At 36.9% G+C, this 22,049-nt stretch overlaps 1 protein-coding gene across 3 annotated transcripts in view; it reads right to left on the bottom strand.

The window, feature by feature from the left end:
* SLC2A9 (solute carrier family 2 member 9) overlaps positions 1–22,049 on the bottom strand; it is a 78,519-nt gene that overhangs the window by 5,699 nt on the left and 50,771 nt on the right. For all 3 annotated transcript variants that reach the window (XM_054295715.1, XM_054295714.1, XM_054295717.1), the window contains 3 exons: positions 21,892–21,993; positions 19,317–19,392; positions 3,068–3,195 (listed from right to left, as the gene is read on the bottom strand). In XM_054295715.1, coding sequence (XP_054151690.1) covers positions 3,068–3,195; positions 19,317–19,392; positions 21,892–21,993 — 306 coding nt within the window. The remainder of the gene's footprint in view (positions 1–3,067; positions 3,196–19,316; positions 19,393–21,891; positions 21,994–22,049) is intronic.

The following is a 22,049-nucleotide window of genomic DNA, read 5'->3' as shown; positions in this document are numbered from 1 at the left end:
GTCAAGTGATAATGGTTCAATGTCTTACAAAATTGATCAGCAGAAAAGCTGTTATTCATGTAGATATTTGACTTCACTTTGTTTCAAATTGATATAATGCAGTGAAACAAATGGATAAGAGCTTATGTCCTTTCCCCTTTGTCCTTCTTCTGTTCCAGACATAATTTAAGGTTCTGCTGAAAGTGTAGGACAATGAAGAAGGACTGAAGTATAATGCTCATGAAACATAATTCCTAAGTAAAAAATAGAGACATTTTTAGACATGAACTGCAATTTCAACCACGACCTTCACACACACACACTATCTCTTCATAAAAATGTAGCAGATCCTTATATTGTATCTCTGAAGTGGGTTGCTTCCAATTAAGACAAGCACATCTAACCCTCTGATAAACCACATTTCATTTTCTTATCTTTGAGGGGAACTTTAACTATTTCCCCTAACACAGGGACACTGTCATTACATGAAACATCCAACGTATTTGAAGAACTTTAAAACACCTTGGCTCAGGGAGACTATGCATAACTTTCTGTGCATACCTGTTATTGAAATCCTTGTGCTGAGCAATAGAAAAAGTCAAGGGATGCTATCACACTGTAAGGAAATAATAAGGACAAGCAAAAGACAATCTTGCTGAGTAAATGAATCTTGAGAATGAAAATCCCTGGTGTAAAACTAAGGAAGAAATAAAGTAGAAGTAAAAGAGAACCTCCAGAAACCAGTGTAATGACTCAGAATTACTACTTCACAGGCACAAATAAATTAGTTTCTGAAAGGAGGAAAATAAACACATATACAAGTCTTGGCATAGTACTAATAGGCAATCTGAACTAAGGCTTCCATGGTTTTAGCATCCTTATCCCATATGATACTGAGCTCCTTCTGGATCACAGATCCAAGCAGATTATGTATATAAACTCCAGTTAGGAGTCAAATCAGTTTTCCATATAGCAGTTCCCTAATCACAATGGGAGATTCCTCTGCATTCCCCAGTTGTTGGAAACTTTTGTATTAGGAGGAAAGTCTGAAGATGAGCTGTTCTTGAAAATTAAAAATATAAAATACATAGCAATTTAAATATTTCTTGAATATGTACTGAATATACAATGTGACTTTGGCATCAACAAAAGACTCTGCACAGTTTTCTAGGAAGAGAAATTATTAGGACAGAAAACTTCTGGAGAAATCTGCCATGGTTTTTACAGTGTATCACTAATTTACCATGGAGTCTTTAAGTGCCTCATAACAATCTAATAGCACAACTTGAAATATGAAATAAAAATGCATTAACATGTAGTGAGAATAGCATGTTGGGAAATTATTTGGTAATTATTGATGTTTAGTAATTCTTTGTATTTACACAACACATTACAAAAAGTAAACAGAAACTTTTTCTAGATGACATGGAATTTAGGGTCCTGCTACACCACTGGATTGCTGAAGTCTATCCCTGCAAACTAATGAAGAGTATTTCTTTAACACAAGAAGCCTATCCTACTGCACCAGAAGTTTTTGGCCTTTTAGATTATACTTTTCTGCTGGTTTGTTGTTCCCTGTGCCTGCTTCAGCTCATTGCACCCATTTCCACATATATACATTCTAATTTCTGATTTACTGTGACCCTGTTCACATTTCAGCACCTCAAATAAGTAATGATGAGGCCTGGAAGAGAAGCCACATCCAATTTCTTTTTATCAATTTTGTAAAAAATTTATTTGTATACTAGATTTTCAATCTCATCCATATATTTTAATGTATGACTCAAGCCACTCTTTGATTACATTTATCTACAGATGGTTGAAGGGCAAAAATCTACTCATTCAAATTAGTTAATTGGTGACATTTGGAAAACTAACTACTGGTTGATTTTTTAGTAACCCTAAACTTAACAGATTTGTTTCCCAAATGTTTGGAATAATTTTGTAGAAGCACACCAAGGATCAAAATAAGTGGCTGCTGTTTCCTCAAGCAATCAGGTTAGTATTCAAATACACAGGCAGGATTATGCATTCATAAAATCAAAAATCTTAAAGATTTTTTTCCTGGTTAAGGTTTATAAAATGAGCTAAGAAGATATTGCCTCTATGTGAGGAAAGTGGTGACTCATAAACTGAATTTTGAGAATAAGGTTGACTGAAATAGGAAAAAAGTTAAAGCTTGGGAAAGAGGAGATGTTCTAGTTTGATCTTGTGAAAAAGCTTTAAAAATCAAAGTCTGAGTAACACTGCTTTCATCTTTAGGTACAAACTCTAAGCTTTTCCTCTTTTTATTTCTCTTTTCTTTAAAAGAAGAAAAAAAACCCCCCAAAAAACCTTCAAGCTGGAAATAAAATTTATCCTCATTAAAACTAAACTGGATAATTTTCTAATCACACAACTGGATATTTTTATGACACCTAATGATAAATTCCCCAAGGCTACAGCAAACTTCATATGGATGCATACTAAATTACTCAAAAAGCTTTAATATGTGTGTGGGAAATTATAAAATGCAGTTTGCCTTTTAATTTATTGAGGGTCTTTTTAAGCATTTTCACCAGATAATGGTCAGGTAGCATTAGCAGAACAAGTAGGGATTGTCATGAGTTGCATTAATTCAAATGTGATAGCTAAGCAGAACTCGGGGTTTTGTGCAGGAGGCAGAAACTGCAGTTTTGAAGAAATGTGTCCAGATAATTTTAAAAAACCCGAAAAAAACAGAACAAAAAAATACACCCCCCCCCCCCAAAAAAACCCAAAAACAAACAAAAAAAACCCCAAACCCAAAAATTTACCTAAATGAAAGTATTCTGAGTAAATGTCCCTGGATTCGTGATCTTGTTCTCTGTCCCTGCCCAGCTGCCATGGAGGCAGGTGGCAGAACCAGCTGGGCTGGAGCAGAGGGTCTAATGCTACCAAAACAGTCACTCCTCACCTTCTGGAAGAAAAACCTATTAAACCACACAGAAGCATCCATTTGCTGGATGAGCTGGGGCTGCCCCATGGACTAGTCAGGTTTACAAAAGCTCAAGGGATTTGTCAGCAGCAGTGATGTCACAGCATGTCAGTCAGCAGGGATGCTGAGTACCTGGATGAAGGGGAAGAGCAGTCCCACTGCGAAGTTGCAGAGCCAGTTGACTGTCCCAGCTATCATGAATGCAGCTGGCCTCTGTGACTGCTGGAAAAGCTCTCCAGTGAGGACAAAGGGAATCCCACCTGAAACAGGGTCCAACGAGAGTGGTTTTAGTAAAGTCCCATCAGCAGAGATGAACAAGCCCCGTGACGCCCATCTCCATGAGTAGCACTGCTCTGCAGGGCCTTCTGAAACAGATCTGTGCAAATCATATTTCAGAGAAGTGCCACTTCTTTCTTTCATGCCATCACATCTCCTGGTTGACATTCTTTTCAGGGATGACAAGCAGGTAACAGAGCAGAGAATCCACACAACAGCTTCCAGAGCATCATGTGATAAACTGTTTATTCAAAATAAGAATGATTGTTTCTACTACAATGCTTGAAATTCTGAAAATTCAGAGATACTCCAAAATACTTTTAGATCTTAACAGTTGGAAAGATGGCTCCAAAGAGACTAACTCCTATTTTTTTATAATTATTACCCACTTTTTTTTCAGCAATAAAAAAGACCAAACTTTTGCTTCCCTATGAGTACACTTGTCATTGATGCTTATTTAATACATTCCCTTACCAGACACTGCTGGCACTTCTGGCGAGGTCTATTTCTCCCATCAGCCAAGGACTCTGACCTCCATAATAACAATTGCAGTTGAATACCACATTTGTGACATTTGTTTCCTTCCACTTAGGCAGTGGACTATTTTGTACAGCACTGGCATATAGCAGTAACCCCCAGGGAGTATCTGTCTAGTAGCTGAAAGTCTCAATTTATGATCTTTGGCTTCCTTCATTCCCATCCGATATTTCCATAGAAGTATTTCTATTTTTAGAGAATAAAACCTGGATTTTACTTGTTGATCAGCTACATAATTCAGTTAATGTTACACATTAGACATATATCTACTTGCAGAATTATTTCAGTTTTGAAATAATTATTATTAAGAATTATTTCAGTTTTGAAATAATTATTATTACAGTTTGAAGAACTGTACAACTAGTAACATTCTGCTCTTACCAGTTTCTGCCTCTAGGTCCTCAGGTGTGCTGGTATTACCTGTCTCACCATTCAGCTTTGTAGGCAAGACCCATATACACTGTGTAAGACTATGTAAGTTCTTCCTCAGTTTTAAGTATATTAATAAGATAATATAAACAAACAAAACCATATTTATGGATATATTTCCTTTCAAAAACCTCTATAGCAATACTGACCTCAAAAAGATTTATAAATTATTAAGAAAACAGCACTACAGACTTATCCATCCCCTGGCTTTTCTCCTTGTACATCTTCCCTTGGTCTATGTGCTAATCTTTTGCACTACCTTTACCCTTGGACATTTGGGAATTCATCTCTAAGTGCACTATGGGGCTGCATCCTTGTGTAGCCCTGTGTGCTGGGGGAGCCTGAGCTTAAACACATGCACCAAAAGCTCCTGTGAGCAGTGTGAGATAGGGACTTGCAAACTCAGAACACGACATGCAGATGACACGCGTTGTCAGACATCCTTCCAGATGCAGAAGCCATAAATATGTGCATAAATAAAGGCAATGTGATGCAGCAAAGAGCTGCTCTCCATCGTGAGCTTGTGTGGCTTTTTGTGAGAATATATCTGAAGTGGTAGCAAAGCCTTCAACTGAACTTTCTGTGCCAAAGAGTGTCAGTATAAATTACACCAAAAAAATAGAGAACAAATAAATTTATTTACTCCTCTTTTTATACATAGGAAACTGAGATATGGAGAGTTTAAGCCATCCAAACTGCTGCTTTGTATCTTTCTACAAGATATATGTAGTACCAGAATTCTGTGACTAAAAAAAGTAATCCCTTCCAGCAGAAGTTTAAACATGTAGAATAAGTATGTGAACCCCCAAAACTTAACAAAATTCCAGCAACATGGGGTCTATCAATGCTTGATGGCTTCCAGTGGCCATTCCATCACACCCTTGGGATTTGGGTTCAAATCACATCTGTTTTGTCAGCAATCACATCTGTTCTGTCAGCATCTGGTTTGGGTCTTAAATACCATATGAGGCAGCAGCTTGCCAGGACACTTGCCCCTTGGAGAGAGGAACTGAAAGACTGGAAACACAGAAATTGTGAGATGACTTATTTATAATCATTTATTCTGTCATGCCTTTGCTGTAGGACAATCTACAGAGGTGTTGCTGTTCTTGTCAGTATAATAAAATATGCCGTTGGAAGCAGCATTTGGAAAAGCAGCATTTGGAAAAATACATATTATACAAGAGAGAAAAAAGCCAGAGGCAAAAAAAAAAAAAAAGTACGAAAGGACAGAAACCTATCAGAAAGCATAAGTGTAATGGAAATAAAAATGCATGGGCTCTATCTCAGAAACAGGTTCCTTGAAATTCCAATTTAATTTCTAAGAACATGTCAACTATCTCTAACTTTCAAAAATTCTGTGGAGGAATGGGAAGGGTGGCATGGACCGACCCCTCAGCTTTCTCATGGTCTAGAGAAGTGTAGCCACAGCATCACAAAACAGAAAGTCAGCTTCTGTTGGGGGATGTCTATAAAGAATTGTTAGGAGGAACCAAGGAGCCTGAAAAGTGGTACATGAGTTATGTGAAAGTCAGGTTAGGTCTGGGAACACAAGAAATGGAATAAAGCCAGGTCACTGCTGTCTATTGCTGTGTGCCTGGAAGAGCACAGACTCAACCTCATGAAGATGAAGAGGAGGGCTTGTGAATGCCTCCCAAGGGCCACACCACTGTGAAAAACACACTCTGCAGCTGAGTGAAGGGAAAAAGAAGTTTGGGAGAGCTGAAGGAGAACTGTAAAGCCTTAAAGTCACAGTCAGTGATGGCACCTGAGATGGGCTGAACTTACAGCCCCAGCATTCCATCCCCAGTCATTTCAAGATGCCAGGGATGTGCTCAAGGAGTGCCTTTCTCCTGGACCTCACTGTTCTTTGAGATACAAGTCTGAGTGCCTGGGGCTGAAGGAAGCTGTATTATGCTTTGACTGCCTAAGTTGGATCTGAGCAGAGATCACAATACTGCGACATCTCACTTAAGAGTCAGTCTCTGCAAGGTACCCTACATAATCTCTAGGCCAGATGGGTCTGTACTAGCCTGTGCTCAAACATGGAAGCTTGGAAACCACTGTCAAAAGCAATCCAACCAAACCACTGTATTTTTGGAAAAGTCTTTAAGCACTTTGTCATGAGTTTTGCAGCTTTAACACGTATTTGTAGGTGGGCGAAACAATTCACAAAAATGCTACCTGATCTTTCTCATGGAGGATGAACCTGGCATTGTCTTTTCCCCTGGAAAGCTTTCCGTATAATTTTCAGTGAAGCAGCTTTATTTTAGCTCTGATCATAAAACAAAAAAGTGTATATTAGGATTTCCCGTAGGAGTTTCTCAGCAAAGGAGCTTCCAAACATGAATTTAAATAGGTAATGCATTGACCACATAATTACAGTGATTAATTTCTAATACTTTGTTCTTTTAGCATTGCAGTGAACATAATAAAAAAATTCTTAACATACTGCAGTGCTAGTAAAGAAAGAATGTTATACCTGTAGGATTCTACATCTATTGGAAACTACAAATGTCTTACTGCAGGACTTGTATAACAATAAGGTGTTTTATAAAACAAGATTAAACCCACATGGAACAATCAGACATGCATAAATACGTAAATACTCCTGTTTCTGGGTTCTTTATTAATTTATCTCTGTAATTAGTCCAGTTACACACAGAATCAATGTCATGTGCTATTGAAATTCCAGACTCTCAATCCAGTACTCTTTTATGCATGAAATTTGAATGTTAGAACAGAAAAAATATTCTTGTATCCATGCTCTAGATTTTCAAATATATATTTAAATTTATACAAATGTTTTCTCAGGAAAAATTAGGTGGTCTTATTTACTGTTTTTTCAGTGAGCAGTTATGAATAAATATTGCTTAGTAGAAGTTACATGAGTCAGTGCAAAAACCTGAATACAGAAAACTTGACAAAGGAAGGAAAATGCTGAACTCCTCATTCTGTTTTTATCCAGTACCTAACTGGGAATTTATGTTATGGCTGTGCATATGATTTATGAAATGAGACTGTTACAAGAATAAATGCCTAATACACATCAGGGAGATTTGTCACAGCAGTAAATCACCTCTAAAGGTGACAGAAACTTTGTGACCTCCTGCAGGTCTCAGCTTTCCAAATTCTGCTCTACAGGGGGGAGCCTGGGGATCCCAAAAGGCTGATTAGGGCAAGAGCTCCCAGACTTTCCACTTCCTTGCTTTGAGACAAGGAGTTATTGAGAAAACTGTTTTGAGAAAACAGACAATTACCTTGCAACAATGCTCTGGTTTTGGGGGGAAAAGAAGTCTGTGGAGCTCCAAATATGATCAAGCAAAATGGCTCTGTCTGCAAGGAAGGGCATGTAGGGAAGACTGACGTACCCTAATAGGGTTGGGAGACAAAGGACTGTCCCAACCAAAGGTTTTGCTATTTGCAAGTCAAGGCACCTCTAGAGAGCAGCTCTGGGAGAGAAGCAGTGGAAGTGAGACAAAACTCCTGGAAGATGACTGCTGGAAAAACAGCCCAGTGCACTTCAATGGGAGAGCAAAAGCCTGTTAGTTTCTAACCAGACTTTAGTTATTTACAAACAACAAACAAATAGACCAACAAACCCCAACCTAACCACCAATGAACAAAACCCCCAAAAATGTGCAACAAAACTCATGGGAAAATATATTTCAGGAGTACTGCAAGGGAGGGATGCAATGCAGCTACTGAGTTTCTTCCATTTCTGTAGGTCTACAGATAGAATAAAAAATTTGCAAAATAGATATCTCAATCTTTATAAAGGTGTTCTGTCACCTGTTAGATGATTTTAACTTGCACTTTGTATTTGATTGAATAATACCTCACCAAGTATGACATTACAGTCAGATATGACAGCTGTACTCCCAGCTAATCCTGCTGAGAGAACTGGGAACAGAAGGTGTGACAGGGGTGTACTGAGTCACAGCTTCATGCTACAGACTTTTCTGGCTGTCTGCAGCTCTTCTCCACAGGATAATTAAGTAAAATAGGCACTTTGTTTATAGAAAATGGTATATTTCATTAACCATATTAATTTGTACCATTTGAATATTTTCTTAGATTAAAGACCACTTGAGTAAAAGACATTTAAGGCAGGCAGTCTGTGGCAAACAAAAAGTGCAAATGATAAGACCAAACTAAAACACAAGTATAATATCTTGCAAACTCTGATATTATAATAAATAGTATTTACAATTATTAAGAACTAGTTTTTAATTCAGTAATGTGTGAAAGACTTTTTGCATTGATTAATTGGTTTTTGGTTTAGCATCTATATAAAACCTGCTATTCCAACAGCATTTAGAAAGCCATTTCTGGAGGTATTCTGAACTTAGTTGGTACAAGGCAACCCATATCAATCAGGGTAAATAAAACAAAACTAAGCAATGGTGCAGAACAAAAATATTGATTCACTCTGTTCTAACCTCAGTAGTTAAAATGTTATTTCTTGATTCTCATCAGGTAATTTGTACTAAAATGGTTGACATACAACAACAAGGCTATTACATAAAACATAATAAATCACATAATATTCTTTCTAGGTCCATTTAGGTAATTAGTTCTACAGCAGATATTCCATGCAAAAACCCGCAATACCCTTACATGAACCACCTGATAATTTCCTCTTCAGTGAAATTCTCCCCCTCTTGAATATTACTTAGAGTACTTTCCTAGAATTTTTACTTTCATAAGTCAGTGCACTCAAGCAGAATTTTATGAGCAATCTTTTACTGACTGAATGATTTTTCTCTGAAATTTTTTTTGACAAAATACTTATCATATAACTGACGAATCCAAATGTGTTCAGTATTTTAAAGATATTTTTCTTTAGATGAGTTATAAAAATTCCCTTTGAAGTATAATTGTTGGCTGTAAATGTGAGAAATGTATTTAATCTTGAATTTATTTTAATTCATTAATTTAATGCAATATTTAATTTTTTTGCCTCTTTTATTGTAAGACAAGTCAGCAGTATGTAGGCCATTCTGAACAAAATAAATACATTGGGGTTTTTTTGTTTTTTTGGTAACTATTTCAGTCTATTGGGATATTTGGTAAGTTTTTGGGGGTTTTTTTGTTATTATTATCATTCCAGTTTTTTTGGTCTTGGCTTTTTGTAAAAACTGAACATCAACATCAAATTTCTCCTCTGGTTCTTGGCAACATTTCTTTTTGCTTCACAATTATAATGCTGCATAGCTACCAAAGAACAAAATGCAATTTAAAAAAATACACTCAACTTATAACCATGTAAACAGTTAATAATATTTTCAACATTTCCGCCATATATTCAGATCCACCATATAACATCGCAAATCTAATTTTAGCCCAACTTTCTGTTCTATTTGAATGTGAAGAACATTTTTTCTACTGAGCTATGATTATGAGACTATATAATAGAATTAAATTTATAATTATTCTCAGTAACAATGATGATTAGGCACTTCTGTTCATATTAAATTGTTAAAACCAATTATCTCAATTATGAGAACAATGATGAAAGAGTTTTTACTATAGCAAAAGCACAGAAGTGTCCCTTGTATATTCATCCACTATACAGATGGAAGTAGTGTGGAAATACCCAAATTAAAGACTCCTGTGCAGTCCTAGGTAAGAGAAATATTCATACAATCACATCACTGTATGGGGACTGAAAAGAAGAAAAAACCCAACCCCTATGTATTCTAGGCTTATTACTTCTATGATAATCTTCTGAAAGAAATATAAATGCATCAGACACGATTTCCTGTTAGGAATTCAAGTTGACAGACCATTAGCACAAAATGCTGCTGGTTGTGAACATGCAAGCTAAAGAAATCTTGTAAAGTCAGTATATTTTAACAAACAAATTATTCACGCTAGCAGTGCACAATTATGTAATTTTATAGCTGCATTCATCCTGAAGGATGCCAACAGTAAAAGAAGTGGGCCAAATTTTCAGAGAAGCTGGGACTGAAGAGCTCTCCCTGTCCTTCTCCTGCTCAAGATGGGTAACAGACCATGCCTTCACTGCTTATGATTTCTGGAAACTGCTGAAGTTTTTAGGACACACGGCCTCAAATGCTGGTAATTAAAGAAATTGGTTGCTGCTACTGGATGGTGGACAAGTTATGAGGAGTAGTAGTTGTAGAACTAAGATAATAACAAAAGAAAAAGATAACATAATAATGTAAGATAAGATAATAATGTAAGATAATAATAACCAAAAAAAAATCCTTACTGTGACCAATAACCAAAACAAATATAACAAATGTAACAAATAGCAGTACTTGTTTGCTAACAAACAGAAAGGAAAAGGGAGAGAGATTCACAAGATTATCTTTGACTAGAAGTACCAGCTGAAGACAGTAACAGTCTTGCTGTGATGAACAGTATAAGCTGTCTTTCTGATGAAACTCAGAAAGAGGTCACATAAGACATAACTCAGTGTTTCCAAAAAAGTGAAGTTTCTACATTAGGACAGATAACATCTGGAGATTTAAAGGAAACAACTGCTTTGACTGTTTGCTTGGTCAAACTGGCACTGAGTACCCCTGTCCATGTAGTTCTCCTGACCTATTTTTTTCCTCTGAAAGTCTGTTCAGGTGTTTATTCATCTTTCTATAACAGTGCATTGGCTACCAAGAAACACTGTCTGGACTCCAGAGCAGTGTTCATAGCAACATAAAACTAATAAACTTCTGCATTTAGATCTTAGCCATGGAGATTAGTCAGAAATAGATGAGATGAACAGAAAGCTTTTCTTTGCTGTGCATTGCGCCTGAGAATAAGGGAAATAAAATATTTTAATTGCCTTACATTCATTAACTCCACATCTATTGTTCTATATATTTATTAGTTTGCACTTTTGCAAGTAAAACCATTTTATACGAACTCACAGAAAAAAACCCCTATGAATTCTGTGAAAATTTTTTTACTATGCTTTCCATATCAAATGCCTATTAATCTGAATAATGTACCTAGGTCACTTACACAGCTTTTGAATGGATGTTTTATTTCATGGTTACATGGACCTCTAAAACACACGGGTGCATTTTTGCACCAGTACATTTCTTCAGGATAGGGTTGTGAGCCATGAGCAACTAATTAATGATCATTCAGGAAAAGCTGCTTGTTCAGGTAGGAGGAGTGCTGTCAAGTGTCAAAGTATTCACATTTTGAAAGCTTCAATTAAGATAATTTTTTAATCTATTGTTAGCAGAATAAAGTTCATAAGTTTTCCTGCTGCTGAGAACTCCAGGTGTCACCTCCAGCAATTCCTTTATTCAACAGATACAATTACATTTCAAATACTAAGGGTTCATTTTTCTTTAAAACTGCCACTAATTATGAAGAATTTTAATCACTTTTGCTGCAGAACTGTTAAAAGCTGCACATTTTCTCTATGCTGCTCTTTAAGAGAGAGGAATTCAAACAAAACGTAAAACAGGCATTAATCCCAAAATATACATTGAATAACACTGCATCTAATATATTCAAGGGACATGTTATCCTCTACACCAATAAAAATTCAATGAATTTTGAAAGCAATTCTAGTCTTATTTCTTAACAGCCTAAAAAAATCAGTTTGCCCACTCAAAGGTAATCAAAAGATAAACTCTCAACTACTTGACTTGGTAGAAGTAGTTAATACTGCTGCCCCCAGGGGTAGGCAGGAGCTTTTCCATTGCTGGAGAGAAGCAGAGGAGGGAAGGAAAGTGAACCTCCCATGGCTGTGCTGCACAGCCACAGCTGTTAAAGGGCATTGGCAGGGCAGGCTGCAGTTGGGAGGGCAAAGCACCAACCCCAAGGACACCTGCTGTGGATGGATGGCACCTGAGAGCAAGGGAATGGGGCCAGGGCTCTCAGAAAACCTTCAGCTGGGACTGGTACGTACTGTCTGCAGGTTATTACAAATTTCTGAACAGAACTATAACTCACATTTGGAGTATTTAACTGATATTTATGCCGCAGATTTTAATTTTGCTGCTGTATCCACAAAAGCCTTATAACTATCAACAAGCCAAGCCTTTTCCTAAATACCTGGGAAAATTAAAGGTTATTTCTGCACAAATACCCTCTATATCCAATGCAGGGACTACGTGGCATTGTCAAATAATGCATATCTGCTGGGAAGACTGGAAATGCTTCTAGTTTATAGAATTAAAAAAATATTGAAAATTAACCTAACCTTTCAAATCTACAACATTTTAACTAAATATAGAGCAACATGGGTTTGTTTATTTCTTTTTTACTGCATACACTTTTCTGCTACAGAGAGTGGGTTTTTTGCATTCAGGCAAGCTCAAAGTCTTTCTCAAAGTGGACTGGCATAATGCCCCTGTGGGAGGCCATGTGTGTTAGAAATTCTTACATCCCACTCTAAGTGGAGAAGATAAAACATCGCACAAAGCTTCTGTAAATGCCTGTTTCAGGCAATAATACTGATGCTGCCTTTCACTGCAGTACTTTTGTGTCTACATGTGTGCTATCACACCTTTGGTTGTTTCACATCTAAAAAAAGCTGATTTTTACCTTTTTCACTCATGACATTTCAGGCTGAACAAACCTCGTGACTTTCAAAGTGACCCTTTTAGGACAACAGCTCTGCTGTCAATACAGTTGCAAGCTGGCATTCAGAGTAAGAACATGGACTGATTTAAACTTTAAATACCAAAGTATCTCTGATATGCCTCAGGGCACAGCAGTGATTTCCTCTGAGTTTTCTTTTCTTTACCTTGCAATGTCAATTTAAAATGCTATTCAGTTGTATTCATTGTATTCAGCTGTGCTAGGGAAGACTTCACTCACCTTCCACAAGCCATGACAAATATTATAAAACTCTCAAAAAGAAACAAGCATAAGTGAAACATTTTTCTGGAATGGCCTGGTTCTTTGATATTTCTCAGTTGTGTTTGAAAATGCAATTACTGTAAAAAGTAACAACTGAAAACTGAAGATCTTGCTACCATAAAATTACTATTTTTTCCAAATTCATCTGAGTTTGAATTATATTGATTTCTCTTTCCTGTAATCACAGCGTGACTGGAAAGATACCACTGATCTGATTTTGTCATCCTTATGCATCCTAAATAGAAACTTATTTTAAAAGCGGAAATTTAAGTAAAATCACAGACTCCTGTTTGATCACACTAAAGCCTTATCTGTGCTACACTGAACTCAGCAGGACTTGTGTGGGGAAATGCTACTTGTCCTCAGAAATACTTACAGGATTCAAGGCCAGAATAACTACTTCTAAGACATTACATAAGACAGTAAAGCCAAAATGCCTGAAGCCACTGTGTATGACTTAGCAAGAAACTCTTTCTTTCTTCTCTCTAGTGCCACTGATTTAAAAATAGCAGCTATTGACATAAATGAAGTCAGGGGCTGCATTTTGTTGCAGTGAACCACTATAAAATCCCTCTGGCCACATGTGCATCTTTGCAGACACCAAGGGCTTTAGACAGGTAGAAACAAGGTATGACTTTATACAGAGGGCTGAGCATCTCACTTAGAGATAAAAAAAGAGCACAAGATTAGAAGATAAAAGAATCCAGGATCATATTAGATCATCTGGTTCAAATACAATCCTCAGTTATTTCAGGCACTATTTAATTCTCAGCCTTCTCTGTGAGACACCATGAAGTTATTCTTGATCTTTTCATATATAAATCTATTTTCTTCACCTTCATGGTTTCTTCACCTTTGCAGCCCTTCTTTGCTAACTGCTGCCTGAGCAGTTTTGTGCTCCAACATTCAGCTCTAAGTCATCTCAAAAACAATGACATGATGCCTGACAGCACAATGAGCATTTTTCACCTTACCATACAGTGAGACAATGCATGACAATATGATGTATTAGGTCTTTAAGAAAACATGTAAAAGAATGTGCACATACAGAGTGTTCATATAAAACAATTTTTCAAATTACTGAGATCAAATATAATCAGGTCTGTGTAAGTCTCCATGTGATACTTAGAGATATTATACTTTTCCCTAGCTAACTGGCATTTTTCAGACATCCTTAAGTCCTCACCCTGTTCTGAGTTTCTAAGCCTCTTTTTCTCTGCAGGTCATGCAGGCATATATGTCCCATTCTTAAAAATGGGCAAAATGCAAAAGATTTCAACAAAATCACTAATCTCCAACTTGGAGTGCCACCAAAATAACACAGATTTCTGGCACAAAAATGGCTCGAATTATCATGATCAGGCAATTGATATAAAATCAACTCCTCATATTTTTGGAACTTCCACGAGTGTTACTGTTTGTTGTAATAAAAAGATAATTTTTCTTTTCTTTCCAAAGGACTCCAAGGAAATCATTGGAAGAAGGGGCATTACCATGTGCTTTCCTGTGCACACATGTGGCTGATCTCCCTCCCAGTTACAGGGGTCAAAGGGTGAGCAACACACTTGTGCTACACAAAAGTTTTTACAGATCTTACTGCTACAAGTAAGATCTGGGGTCTGGGGTTATTTCTACATATTTCCAGTGGTAAAATAACTCCAATGCTTCAGTGCACCATGTTTCCAGAGCCAGAAAATTTGCAAGGATTTGAGAGCAACAATACTTATTACTTTATTATTTCAAAAAATAAAATTATTTCAAAGCTAGGTATTTTATCAAAACAATACACTCCTCCCACCTCCTCCCATCCTTCCATTTAGTTAAAGACAGGCATCGTGCCTAACCTCAGCCACCCTGGTTTCCTGTCCCTTCTCTGCAGTAGTGCCTTCTCCAGTTATCAAAACTGGATGGAAGGTGTTACACTTAAACAGAATACACTTCTAAGGAAGAAATACCAAGAAACCTCTTCATCCAAAGATAATGCATGAAAATGCTTTATGCCAGGTTTCCAAGCTCTCAAGGTTCTGACTGTCTTTGTTATGCTTATTTTCACTAGGAAGGTTGTCTGGAACTCATGGCAATGTTTCTGTAATCTCCAATTAATCAGTTGATAAGATTTTTTCTCCACATGCTCCACCATCTGATACATCTTGACAGGTGGCAGAAAAGCCACAATTATATGTTCATCCTCTGACTTGGTTCAGAGGATGAACATATAATTGTGTTACGTGAGTGGGAAAAACTTCAAAATCAAAACCTGCAAGCCCCTCATCTGAAAATGCATGACAGACTTACTGACAAATGGGGTCAACATCCCTGCAGACAAATCAGGAAACTGAATGGAACACATTCTGTGTCAGTTTTTGGGTGTTCAGTTATTTTTGAAAATATCTGGCTGGTGGGTAAGAAGGAGCAATCTGTAGCAGGTTTTCCAAAACTACAATGCACAATTTTTCAATGTTCTCTGAAAAATCAAAAATCTCTTGCTGGCACAAGCAACTGTTGTAAAGGTACAATGGGTGAATGGGGAGTTCAAGAAAATAGCTAAAAATAATCAGAACCTTTTCTTTTTTCTGTTTAAGTCAGATTTTAGACCATCTTTACTTAAAGAGATTGATTCTGCAGGCACAGTTGAACATGAGTGCTCAGTCCATGAGGAGGCATCCACAGAGGTTTAACTGAGAAAGTGGGAATAAATCTTAGTTTTCCTTTTTTATTAAATATTAACTAAGGCAAAGTTAAAGAAGGAAGACATTTCACACATACCTAAATCTGTCTATCACTATCCAAATTTCCAAAAAACTGCACGTTATTTATCCATTCTGTAAAAGCATTACAAATCAATGTGTTTGCTCATGATGCATAACCCAAACAGCACAAATGCTCTCTGCAGATCCTGAAAATGTTCTTTTACTTTTCCCTCTGATTTGTTTTCTCAGCTGCAATCCCCTCAGTTTTTTCTATTTACTTTTTGCTGGATGACAATTCTTTGCTTGTATCCTATTCTTTGAAACAATTCTTTGAAATGTATCCTGTATTTATTTCAGTTCCTGCAAATCACTTGAGTAAAATGAACCAAATAGGCACAATGAAACAACTGTCTGGGACAGCATGGCTCCCTAATCTATGGAACAATAAATAATTTTCTCTCAGATCACACATTGACTGTATCAAGCATAAGGGGCCCTTTAGTTTTTAGAAAGTGAAAACTTTCTGATGTTTGTCTTTTGACAAAAATGATGAAGTACCAAACCCCATACATGCCTGAACATACCTGTTGCTAGCATTACTGTTTCAGTCCTCAAAAATACCTGCAAGCTGAAAAGCTGAGTTCAGAAAAATGAAACCAATGAACACCCTCCACAGTTTATAGTAACAGATGATCCTCACTGTAAAGGAGCAGGTGGGACTCATGCATATGCTATCAGAAAATGGTTCACACAACATCTAAGCTATCAAGAAGGTATTAGATGTTCTAACAAGAGAGAAAATATTGTACCTTTAAAGGCAATTTTTTGATCTAGAAAGTTAAAGCAGTATTTTTATAAACTCAATTCATCATGTTATTTGTTGTCTTTAGATGGGACAATTTTTCCAAGTACCAATAGCTCAATGAACATAAATTAAATTAGTTCTAGCTTAAGATTTGTACCTATGGAATCATCACAAATTGTTTTTGTAGTGTAACTACAGGAGGAATTAAGATACAGAGGATTAGTTGACAATTGTACCTGTTTAAGCGCTACAAATGAATGGCAAGACCTCTACAAAAGGCTAGAAGTGTAAAAAATATGCAGCTTTATAATAAAGAATATATCTTAATTTTCATGGGGAAAACCCCTTTTACTACCAGAAAGGTGGGAAAGTTATTCTTGAACTTCAGTCTTGTCTCATTAAGCCATCAGAGTGCTACAAAACAACACCAAAGTTTTTTCTGCTAAAGGGGTGTCATAAAATATCACTGAGAAATGGTGGCAATAAGAAATAGCTGTTCATTCCAGAAAAAACTGTATTGATAAGGTAAAAGTTTACAAGACCACAAGAATGTTGAAAAGGAGGAAGAGGATCAGTTGCTCTGTTTCTGCAAGACCTAGAGGGTATCGCACAAAAACTAACAAAGGACAAATGTATGAAAGGTGGTAGACATATGGTTTTCTTTGCCAAAGAATACTAAAATTCTGCTGTTTCAGACAGAGATTTAACAAATCCGCTGGAGAATATGAAAATGTTAGAAGCTATACATCAGAAAGACCCTAAGCTGGAAAAAAAAGGTGCAGTGGTTCTCTAAAAATGTCTCACCTACTTGTCTTGTTTTTACTGGGCTCTGGACACTTCCCTACAACCACTGCAATGGAGAAATAGAGAAGTACAAACTATTCAGTTTTGATCTTTGTGTAGTAATTAAGGACTCAGACTTGGTAGCCTGCTCGACTGCCTAGAATCAAAAAGCTTTTCCTTACAGTCTGTATGCATCTTTTTTTTTACACTTTCATTCTGCCTCTCAAGCACCTCACCAACCGGAGAGTGGCTCTGCCCTTGCAACACCCTTCTCACAGGCAGTGGCACTGCCCTTAGTCCCCGAAGCTGTCTCTTCTCAGGCAGGACAAGCCCAGCTCACCCAGTCCCTCCTCACGGGTCTCCTGACACTGGCACGGTGACTCTCCAATGGACTTGTCACAGGCTATTGATGCCTTTCCCATACAAGAAAAAGGGGACAAAACATGACACAGTAGTTGCTCTCAATTATTGAGTTGTGCCTTGTGGCACAAAAAGCAATGGATGCAAAGTGGACTTATTAATTTCTTTGTTCAGAAAAAAACTAATATATGCTCTCTTCATATTCAATCATCTCAAAACATTGCTAATAATGGAAGTTGCCCAGCTAAAAGGCAGTAAAGTAATTCAGATCTATTAAGATCTTCTAAGGAGAACAGAGAAGTCCCATTGAAGATAAATCAGGCCCCACCAAAGTCAGCTAAAATATTGTTATTGATTTGCAGAGATATCAGAATATGACTCTTCATGGCTTCTTCTCAACAGCTGAAGAGTCAATTACCAAGATTTTCATTAAAAGCAATTCAATTTTAAGTGCTACCCAGATATTTCCACTACTGTCAGATATGACATGTTTGAACACACAAGGAAAGGTGGAGAGGCCAACTAGGTAGCTGCTGGTACACTGTTAATGTTCCTTAGCTTTAACAGCACTGAGCACAGTGAAAAACACAATAGAAGCTTTAATTTTAATGAATTTCTGTAGAAAGCAAGCAAGCAATTTCTAACAATAGCTGTTTGTCCTGGAAGCATCTGCAGACACTTTGGTCCAAAGAGATTGTGAAGTGCAGCACAAATCATGACCAACATCAGTAAAGAGAAAAAATCTAAATGAAGAATTCTAGAACCTATTTTGAAGAATGGTAAGGTGAAGAAGAAAAGCAGAGGGTTAATCTTAATATGCTGGAAATATAACATTTAAGAACACATTGATTTGGAGGTTCTAAAAATTGGTGGAACATATCTGTAATAGAGAAAAAACTTCAGTGTGATTCAAGCAAGATTTTAAAAAACCCTAATGGTGATCCTGCAAGTAGTTGCACTTAAACCCTCTGAACCACATAAAACACCAGAAGTTTTAAAGAAGTTTTAAAGAAGTTTCAAGTCAACATTTGACATTCCTAAGGTATTTAAAATTCAAGAAAAGTTCTATTCCACAGAATTCTTTAACATCCACCCCCCAGATCTCAGTCTAAGAAACATATGTCAGCAGAACAGTGGACTTAGCTGAACCTGAGATTTGTCCTTACAGAAGGACAAAGGGATTGCTATTTTTTTCCCAATATTTTCCCAGTATTTTGCACATAAATCATTGACAAACTTTTTTCCCAGAAACAAGGGTAAAGAACTATCTTGGTCTTCTCCCCATTTTTCTCTAAATTTTTTTCTCAGATTTTCAAAAGAGGATCGATGGAATTACAGCAGTATTTCATTAGAGTCACATCAAATATCAGGAACTCTTCCACAAATAAACCACAATCAATCAATTAGATCACTTCAGTGGTGAAGATGTATAAACAACTGATTAATGTTTAATGTCAAACTCCTTACAAAGAAAAAGAGGCAATAAATAGTGCATAAAGAAACCTCCAAAAGCTCAAGGGAACAAAAGTTTTACTTTCTGGTTTATTGCTAAAGTGAAGTTCTGTACAACTGATTTGCAAGCATAATGTCAGTGCAAAAGTACCTGTCCTCAGATGTACAAAGAAATATGAAAAAATAGGTATAGACATACCTGGTCCAATGCAGAACGATGCAATGATTGCAAGGATACAAAATATACTGAGGTAAGGAAGCCAATACACAGTGTTCTGGGTGGATAAAAGACATTAATTTTAGATATTTTGTACATATCACAAATATTTTTTAAAACTTGCAGATAACAGATAGTGTTTTCCATGATTCTTGATCTATTTCAGAATTTAATCTGGGGTTACTTTAGAAAATCCCAGTATTTCTGTAGGACCTTATTAGATGATTTGTGTTTAAAGGCTTTGGTCTCTATGAAATCCCTGTAGAGAAACACTAGACAAGCAATGTACCACAGTCAGAATTCTAAAAAATCACGACATCTTGTGGTAAAGCTCAAGCCAGCCTGGAACACTGAACACTTCAGCACCTCCATCCACCTCTTTTAAAACATCCAGTAATGTTTTAAAAGAGCATCTAGGGAGGCTCACAGAGCTTCACAGTTCACCAGTGAAAGGCTTGGCTGACGACTATGGCTGATATTTGGTTGGACAATCAGGATCTGAACCTTGGCAAAGCATGGGAAAGCCACAGTCCAGGGCTTTTCAGCTATAATCTGATTTTGCAGACAAGGAAGTCCATATATGCCGTCTTTGCTCTATTTCTAAGTAGACTTTTCTCTACTGAGACCTCCAAAAATCAGGAACTTGAAATACGAAGAGCAATTCCTCTGGAGTTTGCAGGACACTGTTTCTTAATAATGTATGTGAATATTTGATTCTTATACTAATAGATGAGGAAAAAAATATGGATACCCATTTCTTTCTCTCTCCAACAGGTGGAATTGCAATGCAGCAAAGTGTGAATGATATTTTTAATAGAATTTTGTTATTTTTGAAAAGTTTGTTACCATACATGTAAGTGTACTATCACTACCTTGAATGGCATTGTAAAAATATCCTTTCTAAAGAAAGTAATTATTTTTTCAGTGTTAAGGAAAGGCCCCCATTTTCTGATGTTTTTCCTCTTCTAGTCTGGGTTATTTCCTTAGTTCTGGAAACCATGGTCTCCTGGACATTATCATTAACCAAAAGGGTTGTAGATCTATCAAAATTACACAATCTAGGGTTCTTGTCTGGAAGCAAATCCAAGGTCTCTGAGAAAGAGCAGGTGCAAATATGGAGTAGATATTTAACATGTCTCAAAAACAAGTCAGTATGGTATCTTATCTAGGACCATTGAAAAAAATGTTCATTGTTTGAATGGCTCACAAATTTCTCTGAGATTAAGCCTATTTGTACCATGATACTTTGTCCAAAGCAAATCTCTAACACTTTACAGTTTGAGACCCTTTTGAAAGGAGGCAAAACTGAAAGGCATTCAGACTTCAGGGATTTTAAATAGCTGAAGGTCCTCACACCCCCAGCTTAGCTTTAGAAGACCTGGAAGGGAATTTTTCACTTAGCATACAAAATATGCAATAGCATCTCTCTTCAGGAGGAGAGCTGTGTTACAGCTGTCCTGGCAGGAGAGTGAAGTAAAGCTTTATTGTGATGTACATTCAGGTAAATCAAATAAAACTGCAGTGGTGTGCACAGACCTGCCAGTCAACCTGACCTACTGACTCCCTTTGAACAAGAACAAGATTTGGAAGTCAGATTAATGGCACCACAAAGGAATCAAAACCAGCAGGAAAACACTTTGATGAAACACCACCCAAACCCACGCCATTGCAAATCTCAGTTTCATTTCTCCAAAATCCTCAGAAACATAAACAAACCACACTATTACATAGAGGGAAGCTAAATAAGAAAAAATATACAGGGCCAGAGTTTAAACTAGTTTAATAAATAAAATATGATAATTTGAAATATCTGGGGAATTGAGTGCTAATAACATCTGATAACTTAGAAACATATCATCATAGGAAGATATTGATTGAAAGAGACCTTTAAAGCTCATCTAGTTCCAATCCCCCTGCAATGAGCAGAGACATCTTCAACCTGTTCCAACACTTCACCATCCTCATTGCAAAATACTTCTTCCTAATACCTAATCTAAATTGACCCTGGTTCAGTTTAAAATTATTGCCCCCTGTCCTATCACAAAAAGCCCTGCTAAAGAGTCTATTCCCATCTTTCTTCTAAGGCCAAATGTTCTCCAAAGGATAATATATTGCCTATACAAATACCAGAAAAATAACTTGAAAGAAACATCAAATGTGGAAGTGTTTCACTAAAAATTTCCAAATGTAAAATAGGAATGACATATAAAGCATGAAAGAAATCTCAGAGAGAGTGAATTACAAAGATACACCCACAGAATATGGGTAAACTGTTTATTCAGCTGTGGGTAAAGCTGTCTTCATAATGGTTCATCATATGCATAAATCTTTGAGTTAAGGAGTCTGAATGTGAGAATATGAGAAAGTCCCTATAGTTCTTTTAATGCAAAATCTTTGGAGCAAACAGATTCATAAATTAGTATAAGAGACCTTTCCCTCCTCATGCCGAGCTGATTGAAAGGATTGGCACGTGCAGGAATGTCAAGACAAACCAGTATCAAGCATCTTTAAAATACAAAAATGAGAGAGTAAAAATCTGCAGTGCCCCTGGCGTTACCTGTAAGGTCAGGGAGGCAGTGAGCACTGCGAAGAAGACGATCATCAGCCCAAAGCCTCCAATGAGGAGAGGCCTGCGCCCAAGCCGCTCAATAACCAAGCCCTGGAAAACAAAAGATGGCATTTCACCTTCCTGAGAAAACACTGAAGAACTTGGAT

This window comes from Melozone crissalis, unplaced genomic scaffold, assembly GCF_028551555.1.
Source record: "Melozone crissalis strain CALT ecotype California unplaced genomic scaffold, PUWL_Pcris_2 ptg000006l_1, whole genome shotgun sequence".
In the NCBI taxonomy this organism is placed as follows: Eukaryota; Metazoa; Chordata; class Aves; order Passeriformes; family Passerellidae; genus Melozone; species Melozone crissalis.
The sequence above is the reverse complement of the archived record's forward strand: the minus strand, read 5'-3'. Positions and strand labels throughout refer to the sequence as shown.